Source organism: Microcebus murinus, chromosome 20 (genome assembly GCF_040939455.1).
Source record: "Microcebus murinus isolate Inina chromosome 20, M.murinus_Inina_mat1.0, whole genome shotgun sequence".
In the NCBI taxonomy this organism is placed as follows: Eukaryota; Metazoa; Chordata; class Mammalia; order Primates; family Cheirogaleidae; genus Microcebus; species Microcebus murinus.
The window spans coordinates 35,330,860-35,345,390 of NC_134123.1; the positions used below are offsets into that span (position 1 = coordinate 35,330,860).

The 14,531-nt window shown below is 61.1% G+C and overlaps 1 protein-coding gene across 2 annotated transcripts in view; it reads left to right on the top strand.

Annotated features, from left to right (window-relative positions):
• The window catches only part of ACSF3 (acyl-CoA synthetase family member 3), a 37,388-nt gene that overhangs the window by 16,315 nt on the left and 6,542 nt on the right, over positions 1–14,531 (top strand). For both annotated transcript variants that reach the window (XR_012913725.1, XM_012737114.3), the window contains exons 4-6: positions 2,452–2,606; positions 6,331–6,476; positions 7,503–7,615. Coding sequence is in view for 1 of the 2 variants with exons in the window: in XM_012737114.3 (XP_012592568.3) it covers positions 2,452–2,606; positions 6,331–6,476; positions 7,503–7,615 (414 nt within the window). In the remaining variant the exon portion in view is untranslated. The remainder of the gene's footprint in view (positions 1–2,451; positions 2,607–6,330; positions 6,477–7,502; positions 7,616–14,531) is intronic.

The window sequence follows — 14,531 nt, forward strand, 5'->3', positions numbered from 1 at the left end:
CTGGCTGGCTGTTTCACTTTTTTCTGACAGTCTTGATAAAGAGAATTTTAACTTGAATCACTCTAATTGGGAAGTGATAATGGCACATGCCCATCAGATTGTTGCTCCTCCCCAAGGGCCAGGAGTCAGTGGCCCGAGACACCCCTTTCAGCTGGGGCTGTGTGGACTCGTCCATCTCACAGTAAGGAAAGGCTCCTGTTAAGAACACTGATGGGGCAGAGGCCTCAGGTGGGGGTTGTGGGGCCGTGCCCAGAGGGCTCACATGGGGGGGTGTCCGGGCATGTGCAGAGGGCTCATGTGGAAGGTGTGGGGCCGTGCGCTGAGGGTTCACGTGGGGAGTATGGGGCCGTGCGCAGAGGGCTCACAAGGGGGTGTGAGGCCGTGTGCAGAGGGCTCACGTGAAAGGTGTGAGGCCGTGTGCAGAGGGCTCACGTGGAAGGTGTGGGGCCGTGTGCAGAGGGCTCACGTGGAAGGTGTGGGGCTGTGCGCAGAGGGCTCACGTGGGGAGTATGGGGCCGTGTGCAGAGGGCTCACGTGGAAGGTGTGGGGCCGTGTGCAGAGGGCTCACGTGGAAGGTGTGGGGCTGTGCGCAGAGGGCTCACGTGGAAGGTGTGGGGCTGTGCGCAGAGGGCTCACGTGGAAGGTGTGGGGCCGTGTGCAGAGGGCTCACGTGGACGGTGTGGGGCCGTGCACAGAGGGCTCACATGGGGGTGTGGGGCCGTGTGCAGAGGGCTCACGTGAAAGGTGTGAGGCCGTGTGCAGAGGGCTCACGTGAAAGGTGTGAGGCCGTGTGCAGAGGGCTCACGTGAAAGGTGTGGGGCTGTGCGCAGAGGGCTCACATGGAAGGTGTGGGGCCGTGTGCAGAGGCCTCACATGGGGGGGGGGTGTCCGGGCATGTGCAGAGGCCTCACGTGGGGAGTGTGGGGCGGTGTGCAGAGGGCTCACGTGGGGAGTGTGGGGCAGTGTGCAGAGGGCTCACGTGGAAGGTGTGGGGCCGTGCGCAGAGGGCTCACGTGGGGGGTGTGGGGCCGTGCGCAGAGGGCTCACGTGGGGGGTGTGGGGCCGTGCGCAGAGGGCTCACGTGGGGGGTGTGGGGCCGTGCGCAGAGGGCTCACGTGGGGGGTGTGGGGCCGTGCGCAGAGGGCTCACGTGGGGGGTGTGGGGCCGTGCGCAGAGGGCTCACGTGGGGGGTGTGGGGCCGTGCGCAGAGGGCTCACGTGGGGGGTGTGGGGCCGTGCGCAGAGGCCTCACGTGGAGGGTGTGGGGCCGTGCGCAGAGGGCTCACGTGGGGGGTGTGGGGCCGTGCGCAGAGGGCTCACGTGCGGGGTGTGGGGCCGTGCGCAGAGGGCTCACGTGGGGGGTGTGGGGCCGTGCGCAGAGGGCTCACGTGGAGGGTGTGGGGCCGTGCGCAGAGGGCTCACGTGGGGGGTGTGGGGCGGTGTGCAGAGGGCTCACGTGGGGAGTGTGGGGCGGTGTGCAGAGGGCTCACGTGGGGAGTGTGGGGCGGTGTGCAGAGGGCTCACGTGGAGGGTGTGGGGCCGTGCGCAGAGGGCTCACGTGCGGGGTGTGGGGCCGTGCGCAGAGGGCTCACGTGGGGGGTGTGGGGCCGTGCGCAGAGGCCTCACGTGGAGGGTGTGGGGCCGTGCGCAGAGGGCTCACGTGGGGGGTGTGGGGCCGTGCGCAGAGGGCTCACGTGCGGGGTGTGGGGCCGTGCGCAGAGGGCTCACGTGGGGGGTGTGGGGCCCGTGCGCAGAAGCCTCACGTGGAGGGTGTGGGGCCGTGCACAGAGGGCTCACGTGGGGGGTGTGGGGCCGTGCACAGAGGGCTCACGTGGGGGGTGTGGGGCCGTGTGCAGAGGGCTCACATGGGGGGTGTCCGGGCGTGTGCAAGAGGGCAAAAAGTACAAAAAAAAAATTATTAAAAATCTCCCTTTTCCTACCTTTGTCATAGTTCTGTTACTTAGATGACGTTCTGAACAATTTTTGTTATGTAACAGCCCCTTAGGTTTCTGGAAATTAATTATATATCCTACCTGCAAGCCTTTTTTTTTTAATTGAAGTTGGAAAAGAAAAATCTGTTTCTTTAGCCCTTGTTAAGTGATTCTGAATGCCTTCACCACTCTGAATACGGAACGTGTTCCAGTTCCCCTTAAAGTGTGGTTCTTCCAGATGCCGTCGGACAGCGTGGAGCACTGTCCGAGAGTGCTGAGACCCCCCTTGTTCTAGGGAAGGAGTGACCCCTCACGGTTAAGATTAGCAGCTTCAAATTAGAGAGGCTCGGGGAGACTCACAGCTCTGCCACTTGTGGCTTGTCTTGGACACGTCACCTAAGTGGCCTCAGTTTTTGTCTAAAAAAAACAAAAAAACAAACACTGACAGGGACCAGGAAACACCTGACACTGTGCGTTGGCTTCCTAGTCTCTTACATGGATACTTCCTTTTTTCGCTTTAGGTTTGGGAAAAGTTCTTAAGTTCTGAAACTCCACGGATTAATGTATTTATGGCCGTGCCTACAATATACGCCAAACTGATGGATTACTATGACAAATATTTCACCCAGCCACACGTCCGAGATTTCGTGCGTGCAGTGTGTGAAGAAAAAATTAGGTAAACGAAAAGAGCCCATTTTCCCGCTCAGAGAGTCTTGAGGATCAGCTTGTACAACTTACTTCTGAGGACTCAGTACTACTGAGTTTTAGGGAGCAGTGTTTTCCATTCCCTCCAAATGACATATCCGTACACCTCTCTCTGTCAGTCCGTGTGCATGTCTGTATTCTGTCCATAGTCTATGTCTGTACCTCCGTCTGTTAGTATTCTATGTCTCAATCTCCATCTGTCTGTGCTCTATATCTCTACCTCCATCAGTCCATATTCTGTCTCTGTCTCCCTCCATGTGTATTTTATGTCTGTATCTCTCTCCATCTGTCCATAATCTATATCTCTACCTTCATCCGTCTGTCTGTATTCTATATCTGTATCTGTCTCCATCTGTCCGTATTCTATATCTGTACCTCTGTCTGTCTGTATTCTATATTTCTATTTCCGTCCGTCTGTCCGTATCCTATATCTCTGTCTCTGTCTGTCTGTATTCTGTGTCTGTATCTGTGTCCATCTTGTCAATGGAAAAAAGCCAAACTCTGTAAAATAATTTTAAAGAGATTTATTCTGAGCCAAATTTGAGGACCATGACCCGGAGCCACTGCCAAGAGGCCTCGGGCAAGTGGACTCGCTGTGGCTGGCTTACAGTTCGGTTTTTATACATTTCAGAGACAGGGGTTCCGGGTAAAGCCATCTATCAATACGTGGGAGGCATACATTGCTTTGGCCCAAAAAGGTGTGCCATCTCGAAGCGAGGGCTTACAGGTTATAGGTGGGTTTAAAGATTCTTCACATTGTAATTGGCTAAAGACATGAAGCTTTGTCTAAAGGCTTGGAATGTTTTAACATAAACTGTTTTCCAGAGATAAGCCACCATTTGTTGAACAAATTGAGGGCCTGCAGGTTTGTCTTGCATACCCTTAGGCCTGTTAATGGCTTACAAAGGAAGTCTCCAAGAAGGGAGGGGGACATGATAAGGCTCGTCTGACCTCCCTCCTCCTGGCAGGCAATTTTGCTTTAGGATATTTCTTTGGCCACAAGGGGGTCCATTCAGTCAGCCGGTGGGGGGGTGAGCATTTTAGTTCACAGTCTGTTTGTCTTATGTATCTATCTGTCTCTCTCTCCATCCACCTCCTGTCTGTCTCTCTGGCTTCCATATCTCCGTCTGTCTCTCTACCTTGCCATCTGTCTGTCTGTGTCTCTGTCTCTGTCTCTGCCTGCACTGTAGTAGGACCAGCGTAAGGACAGGGAACCACTGACCTGTCCACTCCTGTCCCCGGCTCCCGCCTGCCATGTGTCCGTCTCCCTGACTGGGCCATGTGCCACTCCTGCCCTGGCTCCTTTGTGAACCCATCAGGTCACCAGGCTGCGTCTCTGGGTTCCCAGGCGAACCTGCAGACACTGCGGGTTTCTCCTCCCTCTTTTTATCAACGTGTGAGTCACTAACTGGGAAGCGCAGGTGTGAGCATGTAGCTCGGTGAGTCCCCACACACCCGAGGGACCTGCGTTACCCGCGGAGGCCCGGGTGGGTTGGGATGTCTTCCCTTTGTCGCAAGCGGAAGAGGTGACGGGGCAGCGCCCAGCAGGGAGGAACAGGCTCTCGCTGGACGCCAGGGAGCTTGAGTCCAGCTCAGATGCGCTTCGTGCAGATGTCCCGTGGCCGCTGTGCCGCTCGGAGGAAGCACCTTCGTGCTCGGAGCGAATTCTGGGTCATCGCGACAAATGCTTGGGCAGGGGGGCGTGTTCTTGCCCAAGTGCCATCGCTCTGCGCCCTATCTATAGAGACACTTGGCCTGTGCTCCCATCCCGCTGCTCTGCCACGGCCCTGAGTTCCAGGGAAGGACCCGCCCTCTGGGGCCACGCCTGGGGCTGGCAGAGCTGACAGGGTGTGGAGTGCGCGGTGGCACAATTTGCCGCCTGTAAAGAACCAAGACGGGCCGGGTGTGGTGGCTCACGCCTGTAATCCCAGCACTCTGGGAGGCCGAGGCGGGAGGATCGCTCAAGGTCAGGAGTTTGAAACCAGCCTGAGCAACAGACGAGACCATCTCTACTAAAAATAGAAACTATTTGGCCAACTAAAAATATAGAGGAAAAATTAGCTGGACATGGTGGCGCATGCCTGTGGTCCCAGCTACTCGGGAGGCTGAGGCAGGAGGATCACTTGAGCCCAGGAGTTGGAGGTTGCTGTGAGCTAGGCTGACGCCATGGCACTCTAGCCCAGGCAACAGAGTGAGACTCTGTCTCAGAAAAAAAAAAAGAACCAAGGCGAGAGTGAGGGCAGTGAGGGAGCATCAGGGGGTTCCTGTGACAGGTGAGAGGTTGGCTGGTCTGGTCGTGGGGGTCACCGGGGTGCACCCCGCAGAGGAGACACAGTGGCTGGCGCCACTTGGCCCAGACTGCAGACAAAAGGGTCTTCCCTTCTGCACGTGGGGCCTAAGGGAAGCGCCGTAGGAGAGGAGGGCGGGAGCTCACGGACCTGACCTGACTAAACGTCCTCGTCCTCGCTGTTGGCCCCCAAGCCTCCCTGGGTGTCGTATGGCTCTGTGGCGCTCAGTTCCCCCCCCCCCCCCCCGCGTGTCTGGCTCCTGCTCCTCAGCGTGGGAGCATTTCATCTGTAAACTAAGGGTATTGTCGTCTTCGTTAGCGCCATTATTGCCGTTTTTTAGGATTGTTTGTGAACAGCATATTAATTATTTGCAATGAGTGCTACCAAAGACTCTAAAAATATTTTTTTTTTGGCCTTGATTAACCATTCATCCTTTTTGAAGACCTGTTTTCATTCTAAAATATACATAACAAATTATTTTCCAAAAGCTAGAGTTAAGTTTTAGTACGCTACGGTTTTTATCAAGAATTTAAAAATGTATTAGCCGGGCACAGTGGCTCACACCTGTAATCCCAGCTCTCTGGGAGGCCGAGGATCGCTTGAGCTCGAGGAGTTCGAGACCAGCCGGAGCAAGAGCGAGACCCCGTCTCCAGTTGAAAAACAAAATAAAATATAGTGATGCACATGTACTCACCAGCAAATTGGTATTAATGGATCAACACCTCAGTGGACACATAGGAATAACATTTATCGGGTGTCGGGCAGGTGGGAGGGGGAGGAGGGATGGGTGTATACAAACAGAACGAGTGAGATATGCAATGTCTGGAGGATGGACACGCTTGAGGCTCTGACTGGGGGGGGGCATGGGCAATATACATAACCTAAACACTTGTACCCCCCCCCCAATACGCTAAAATAAAGTTTTAAAAAATGGTGATACTAGGCCGGGCGCTGTGGCTCACGCCTGTAATCCTAGCTCTTGGGAGGCCGAGGCGGGCGGATTGCTCAAGGTCAGGAGTTCAAAACCAGCCTGAGCAAGAGCGAGACCCCGTCTCTACTACAAATAGAAAGAAATTAATTGGCCAACTGATATATATATAAAAAAATTACCCAGGCATGGTGGCGCATGTCTGTAGTCCCAGCTACTCGGGAGGCTGAGGCAGGAGGATCACTCAAGCCCAGGAGTTTGAGGTTGCTGTGAGCTAGGCTGACGCCACGGCACTCACTCTAGCCTGGGCAACAACGAGAGACTCTGTCTCAAAAAAAAAAAAAAATGGTGATACTGAGCGAAGGGTGCTTTACGTGGTCTCTGTTTTCGAGTATCAATATGTACAGAGAGGCGTCGTCTTTGCGCACGAGTGCCGAGCCCTGTCAGAAGCTAAGGCTGCGTTTGGTTGTGCCGTGCAGGTTGATGGTCTCGGGCTCGGCCGCCCTGCCCCTGCCCGTGCTGGAGAAGTGGAAGAGCATCACGGGGCACACCCTGCTGGAGAGGTACGGGATGACGGAGGTCGGCATGGCCCTGTCTGGCCCCCTCACCGGGGCACGCCTGCCAGGTAGGAGCAGTTGCCGCCGCGGTGCCCCTCCCCCACTGCACCCTGAGCCCTCAGGTGGGCCAGTCCTGGCCCCCGGGGACCGGCCAGCGGAGCCCTCTGGGGCCCTCGCCGTCTATTAGGACCTGTCCCCTCTGGGCAGGTGTCCGGGGCACGGTGGGAGGGTGCCCTTCACGCAGGTGCCTGCCTGCGTTACCCGGGCAGGCGCCCGGGACACAGGTGTTGGCAGGTGTTCTCAGGGCAGGACGCCTCGAGGGCTCTGCCCACTCCAGACTCAGCAGTGGCAGGGTCTCCCATGGGCATCAGAGCCGGGGTGCCACGCCGTGCCCGTGGCGGCGGGCGGGACGGGACGGTGGGCGTCGAGTCCACCCCAGCCTGTCCAGAGCAGGCTCAGTCTGGAAGTGAGAGTGGGGTGAGCCCTCCTGTCTCCGTGTCTGCTCGGCCACCTGGGCTCACGCAGCATGGCGCTCACGCTCTGGGCGGCGGTTCTGTGAGTTTGAAAACTCCGTCGTAATCAAGGCAGAGGCAGTTCCTCGCCTCAGAGACCCTTTCGGGGCTCCCCTTTTCTGTGGTCGCACGCGGCCCCCCGCCCCAGGCCCGCGGCCTGTTCTCTGCTCCTGCCCTTCGCTGTCCCGGAGTGTCGTGCGGTTGAGCCCCGCGGGTACAGCCTGGGCCTCTGGCGCCACGTGCTCGGCAGGCCCCAGGCTGTCCCGGCATGGCCTGTGCTCCCTGGCCAGGCGGGTGCAGCTAACGAGGAGCCGACACTAGAGCCCACCAGTGGTCCCGAGGCCCCCGGAATCACTTGGGAAGTGACGTGTGAAGCGTTTGGAGCCTGCCAGTGCCCTGCGAGCTTGCAACCACTTGCTGCGGCCACGGTGGGCCGTCGTCATAGCGTCACCCGGTTGCTCTCGCTGACCTCCGGCACGCACAGCCTGCGGCTGAACACGCAGGAGTCCTGGCCAGGGTGCGAGCGCCGCGTGCGGGTCTCTCCTCCACACTTCTCTGACTCTGCCCCTCTTCCCTGCGTAGGTTCCGTGGGGACCCCGCTACCGGGGGTGGAGGTGCGCATCGTGTCTGAGAACCCGCAGAAGGAAGGCAGCCCCTACGTGGTCCACGCCGAGGGGAACGAGAGGGAGACCAAGGTAGGCCGATGCTGTGTTGGCTGGCAGTGGGGGGACTCCGCCGCAGGGCTGGAAGCCCACCCAGTGTGGTCACACGAGCCGTCTCTTCCCCATGGAGACCCACTCCTCACGGGCCGGCCCTCCCGTGTGGTGGACATGCAGGCTGGGTGCTGAGGGCACGCGCTCCTGTCCCGTCCTCGCCTGCCCTGTGTGCCCCGGTCGTGCACAGGACGGGGGACGAAGGGACCCTCCCGGTCGTGCTCCACCCGGCCCTCCCAGCGGCGCCGTCTGTCGGGGAAGCTCTGACGCGGCCAAGGGCAGCCCGAGACACAACAGCACACGGGCGTCTGGCTAACAGTGCTGACCTGGCACGGCCGCGCCCAGCCCAAGCGGCAGACACTGACCCACGACCCCCGGGGCGGGTGCGGCGGATTCGCCGAGCCGCGCAGGCTCCCAGACACGCCTCTGTAGGAGTCAGCCGTAGCTCTGAGCCGTGTGTCACTGGGACGTTGACCCGGGTGCCAGGTGTTGTCTCTTCTCCACGAAGGTTTCTGTAGTTGAGAGTCTGCTCGTTGGGAGGGGGCCCGAGTCACGGGGAAGAGCTTAGGGGTTGTTGGGAAATGGAATGTTGATTTAAAGGAAAATTACGTTCCCTGAAGCCACCGTCCACACTGGACGCCATGTGTACTGGGTGATGTCACCCCGAGAAGGTTTCGAAAGATGGAGGGGTCACGAGTCCTCTCTCAGCCGCTCCTCCTATGCGGCCAGCGCGGCCGCCGTCGCCTTCCAGGGCTCCCTGCCATCACTCGAGCCCCTTGGGCAGCTTGAGGGCCGGAGCTCAGCAGAGGGACGTCAGTCCTGTGAAAGGCTGTGGGTGGCGGCAGGGGCAGGCGTGTGGCTCACCCACAGGAACGTCTCTCCCGGGCCCACAGCTGGCCGCGCTGTGTGGGGGGTCACCTGCGCACCTGCCCGGGCTTTGACTCTCTGGGCCCCGCCTCCTGGAGGTCGCAGGGCCCCGGACCCCGCCGTGGTCTCCGCCCAGAGCCTGGGGCCTCCCTGACACCGCCCGGGGGCTGCCCCCTGCCGCGGCCCCAGGGCCCCGGTGTGGCTGTCCGTCCCCGACACGCCCTGCCTGGCTCTGGGGCTGTCGGCCACAGCCCAGTCCCGGCTCTCGGTCGAGGACGCCCCCGGTGGGCCACCCAGCCCCCTCCCATGCACACAGGGCTCCCACAGAATGCTCCCAGCAGAGCACGGGGGTGAGCGAGGGTGGGGTGGGGTGGGGGGAGTGTGGAGGCGCCTGGCTCACGCCTTGGCAGAGAGACGCGCAGAGGAGCAGGCCTCGCACGGCTGCACAGCCTCTCCAGGTGCCGGCGGCGACGGCTCCCACCTGCACGACGGGCGCCTGTTCTGCCGGGAGTGGCGGAAATGTCACCAGAGGAAGGCGTGGGGTGGGCGTGGGGGTGTTTCTGTCTTAAAGCAAACTTTAGCTGCTTCGCACCTGCCGTGGGAAGCTGCCGTTCCCGCCAGGTGACGCTCCTGCCCGAGAGCCTGGCTGTTTCTCTCTGCAGGCGGCTCTTCCCGCAGCAGGGCCCTGGACAGAGAGGAGCCTGCGTTCGGTGGCTCTGGGCCCTGGGGCCGTGCGGAGAGACCCCGTGAGGCAGGCCCACGCAGAGGCACCCGGGCCGTTTAAATGTGAAACAGAGGGACTTAGGTCTGGTGACAGCATGTTCCAGAGCGTTTGCAGTCCAGTCACAGGGCGGTGCTGCCTCCCCCAGAGCGCTGTCTGAGAGCCGGCGGCTGGAGGCCCTTCCTTGGGGGAGCGGAGCCCGCGGCCCCTTCGCTCCACGCGCAGCCAGGGCTTGGAGGCCGCGGTGAGCCGTGGTGGCACCACTGCGCTCCTGCCTGGCGACAGGGCAGGACCCTGTCTCAGTACCCCTGAGAACAAGAAAGAAAAAGAGAAACAGGGCAGTTCTCAGACCTCTGAGAAGGGGCCGCTCTGGACAGGTGGTGTCAGACCCTCCACCTGCAGTGGGAGCCCTGGCATTGCCCCAGAGCGTTTGTGGGGACGGAAGGTTCTGTGGAAAGGGACGTGCCGTGTGGAGGGGAGGACGCCTTCCCGGGGCCTGAGTCTCCGTCTCCTCCCAGGGCCGCCGCCCACCTGCTGGGGCCCCGCCTCCGTCCTCACCTTGTTGGGCGCCGCCAGGTCAGACCACCAGCGTCCTGCTGCATCGTCAAGGGCTGGAGCTTAGCGGTGTCGACTTTTAGGGGTTACCGTCGGGTCTTTTTTCTGCACGTGTGTGTGTGTGTGCACCTGTGTACACACAGTACATGTATGTTCTCATGGTTTTGAGCTGAGTGCAAATACACATTTTCGCTTTTTTTTCGCACGTAACCTTAGGTCCTAAAGCATTTGCTTGTGTGATTCACCTCCAAGAGCACAGATCGATGTGTGGCAGGTTCTCCTGTATCAAGAGTGGCATCGGCCACGTGCAGGTGCGGGAGGCACAGGCTGGGGACCACAGGCAGTCGGTGGCCGCAGGGTGCCAGGTGTACAGGTGGCCACAGGCCTGCTGCAGACGCTCCACCTGCTGTTGCCCAGTAGGGTGTCCCAGACGCATGCACCTCCCTCCGGGGGCACCTTTTTTTTTTTTTTTTTTGAGACAGAGTCTCACTTTGTTGCCCAGGTTAGAGTGAGTGCCGTGGCGTCAGCCTAGCTCACAGCAACTTCAAACTCCTGGGCTCAAGTGATCCTCCTGCCTCAGCATCACGAGTAGCTGGGACTACAGGCATGCGCCACCATGCCCGGCTAATTTATATATATTAGTTGGCCAATTAATTTCTTTCTATTTATAGTAGAGACGGGGTCTCGCTCTTGCTCAGGCTGGTCTTGAACTCCTGACCTCGAGCAATCCTCCCGCCTTGGCCTCCCAGAGTGCTAGGATTACAGGCGTGAGCCACCGCGCCCGACCTCCGCGGCACCTTTTACCTCCACGGGAGCGTCCTGCAGGGACCTCTGTGCTCGCTCCCCTTGGGTGGCCCTGGGACGTGCAGTCTGGCCTGCCCGGCCCCCACCCGGACCTCAACAAGTCCCTGCGGTGCCAGGCGTGGCTGATGCGTGAGCAGCGTGAACCTGTGACGTTCTTCCGCGAGCTGTTCCCATTTTGCACATGAGCCGCCACGTGGGGGCTGTTCCCGACCCGTCCTAGACGCTGTAGGGTCGTCAGCACCTCCGCGCCATGTCCTGTGGACACGTGCTCAGCGCTGTGACTCTTCCGCAAGGCCGGTCCTCCGACTTAGGACATTTGTCACGGGATCGTCCCCACACAAGTCTGGGCCGCTGAGATCATAGGATGTACTTGAACGTGAATGTCAGAAACCGTCGCGGTCGCTGGGATCAGATATCACGGAAACGTGGGCGTGCGTTTCCACTCGTCACTTTCTGCCTTCGTTCATTCGAAGGTGATTTGGGACCAGCCCCCTCGGCCCTGCCGTCTGCAGCCTCCCTCGGGGAGGCCCGGCCCACACCGTGCAGCTGGTCACTTTTGGTTTCAGTCTCAGCCTCTTACCCGTGGTCCTCACCGTGGCGGAGCCTTTCACGGCCCTGAGCGCTCGGGGTCCTCAGAGCGCTTGTCCGTGGCCAGCCCCTCCCGTTACCGTCCGCTGGCCGCTCTGCTGTGGCCACTTCCTGAGTGTGCGGCTTTGTCAGGTGCCGGAAGAGCTGGCGCCTTCTCCCCTCGCCCCGGGGAAGGTTCCGGCTGCTGCACTTGGAGTCGGCCCACCTTCATGGCTGCTCCAGGCCAAGACCCGCAGCCGCTCTCCCTGATGTGCCTGGGAGTCAGCCCGTCCCTCCGTGGAGCCTTGCAGGCCGGGGGGGTGGGGGAGTCGGGGGCTGCTCTCGAGCCCGCCCGCCGCGATGCGTGTTTCACTTGCAGCTGCCCAGCTGCTGCCGCCATAGACCCTGTGAGCACATCAGGCTTTGTCTCTCTCTTTCTGTGTTTTTTATTTTCCAAATCGCTCACTTACGCGAGAGCCGAGCACCAGCCAGTGACGGGGGGGTCTGTCACTGGACAGGTGGCTGCACGGCTGAGGGGCCACGCCGCAGCCACAGGCTTTGCACAGGGTCGACCGCTCTGCCGAGGAGTGGGCTGTGCGGGAGGCCGCCAGGCCGAGAGCTCGGTTCTCTTTATTTCCCCCTTTAAAAAGCCAATTATCTCATCGTTTGTCCATATGCAAGCTGTCGCCCTGGACACAGGCTGCTCCGCGCCCGCCTGCCCTCCCCACGGCCACCAGCACCCCGGCCCCCGGCCCGCCATCTGCCAACTGCTGCACCCGACCCGCCCCGCGGCGGCCCAGGGCCCAGGCTGCGCAGGGGGAGCCGTCCCCGCACGCAGGGGGACGCTCTCCTCAGACCCGCACTGTCTTCCGCTGTGTCCTCCCCTGGAGCACCCCAGATCCGCCCCCTCTGTGACCCCACAAGTGTGTCCGGGTGCCACCCTTCCCTGTGCAGGCAGAGCCTCGTCCCCACGGGGACGCTGGGCGACGCGGGGCTTCGGGCCATTCTCCAGCCTTTCTCCTGATGCTTCATCCGCCCTCGGGTGGCCAGAGCCTTCTGGACGGGCCGGGGCTGAGGCGGGCCCTTGCGCAGGGCTCCGGCGCCGCGTGGTTCCCCGGGTCAGACTCTCTCCTGCCGGCCCAGGGTGCTCTTAACACAGGCCCCCCTCCCCGGCCATTCCCAAGTCCACAGCGGGACCGGGTGCCTTGGGGGTGGGGGCTCCGCTGTGGGTCCCCGCTCCTCACCTGGGGTCTGTCCCCAGCCCCCGCCCACCTGCCAGGGCTCCGGCGTCTTCCCAGAGGCAGAGCCGTGTCCGTGGGCTCGTGTCGGGAGTCCCCGGGGGGCGTTCCAGTATCTGCCACTGACAGCAGAGACGGGTGTCGCTGGCGACAGCAGGTCCCCAGCAAGCAGGAGTGGTTTGCAGCGTGGCGGCAGCTGCCACCGCCCCTGACCCCAGGACTGCGCTGCCGGCAGGTGAGGGCCATGCCAGGGTCCCGCGTGGGCCGCTGTTGAGCCGTCAGGATGGAGCAGTCGGAGTGACACGCAGGCAGGTGCGCCTGTGTCCTCAGCCCCACGCCCGCCACACGGAGAGGGGCCTCCCTGCAGGGACAGCTGGACGTTGACTGCCGGTGCCGCCTGGAGCCACCAAGTGTCCCCTTGGGACAGCCGGGCCCTGGGGACAGCCGTGCTGGTGGCCCCCAGCTCTGCTCTGGGTTCTCTGTTTTTTTTTGTTTGTTTGTTTTGTTTTGAGACAGAATCTTGCTCTGTTGCCCAGGCTAGAGTGAGTGCCGTGGCGTCAGCCTAGCTCACAGCAACCTCAAACTCCTGGGCTCAAGCGATCCTCCTGCCTCGGCCTCCCGAGTAGCTGGGACTACAGGCATGCGCCACCATGCCCGGCTAATTTTTTTCTATATATATTTAGCTGGCCAATTAATTTCTTTATATTTTAGTAGAGACGGGGTCTCACTCTTGCTCAGGCTGGTTTCGAACTCCTGACCTTGAGTAATCCGCCCACCTCGGCCTCCCAGAGTGCTAGGATGAAAGGCGTGAGCCGCCGCGCCTGGCCTGGACTCTCTGAACCTCGATTCCAAGGGACGTGGGCGTCACTTGTCTTGCTGGAGCTTTTCCGAGGAGTCGCGGAGGCCCCTGCGGTCGCTCTGTCCGAGTCGAGGGAAACGTCACGCAGGACTTTAGGCCGATAGTCGTGTCCCGAGGAGCTCATTCTGCTCGGTCTCTGCCCTTCTGCGGCTGGTCCTCTGTGTCCCTGTCTCTAAAGTGTTGGGTGCCATCGACCTCGTCAAGCCGACCCTGCTGTTTCGAGGTCAGCGCCACGCTCAGCTGTGCAGGGCGCAGCTCCTGTTCAGGGGCCGGGGCTGGTGTTGGCGGCTCGTTTTCTCCTCCTCTCCCCAGGGAAATCGAAAGTGACGACGAGACACTTGCCTTCCGTGGACCTCGTGGTCATCGTGAGCAGGGGTCGGGTGGGCGTGGCCTGACTGTGTGGTGTTGAGCCCGTGGGGCGCGTGTCGTTCCAGCCGAGAAGAGTTGTAGGCGGAGTCTCGTCCCGAGGCCCGGCTCTGCCCTGTGCGTGTCCACGGCACCAGGCCGCAGCCGTGGCACTCAGGGCCAGCGGCCGTGGTGCTGGCGGGTGTGTCACAGGCGGGGTGCCGTGGCGTCTTCCTTCTCGGGAAGCCTTTCCCTGGGGCTGGCCAGGCGGTGTCTGGCGTCGGTGTGCACCTGCCCGCGGGAAGGAGGTGGCCTCGCCTCCTCTGGGGTTGCCATCCTCACTCAGGCTATGAGGTGTCCCACACATAGAGGGACAGAGTGGCTGACACAGGTCTCCCGGCTGCAGGGCTGTAGGGACGCTGGCCCAGAGGGTGACATTCTGTTCCAAGTTGAAGGCAGCGTGTGTCCTCCTGGGTCTAACCAGGACACAGAAACCACGCAATGGATTAGGCGCTCGGCGTCTCAGGGGCTGGACTGTGGGAAAAGTAACTGCAAGGCCCAAGAACGTGGCAGGCACCACGGGCCGGGAGAACGCCCGCAGGGCAGGTTGGCAGGGGCGTAGCGGCTACCGCTGGAAGGCAGAGACAGTGGCTGGGGCAGGTCCCACGGGGCCCCTGGGCGCTGGGTAAGCCGGGCAGCCCTCTGAGACACACGGGGGCCACAGCTGGTGGCTAGATGTACAAGCACGCAGACGGAGTGGGGACGTCCACGCAGGCAGGAGGCCTGGAGTGATCGTGTTGTGAGGCTCAGGAAGGGATCACCAAGGGCCTGAGGCCTGGGCCGGTGATGTCTTAGGGTCTGGAGAACAAGGTGGAGGGACCTGCTTTTCACGCTGTCTCGAGAGCAGTGAGGTGACAGACGGCTCCCAGTGCCAAGGACAGT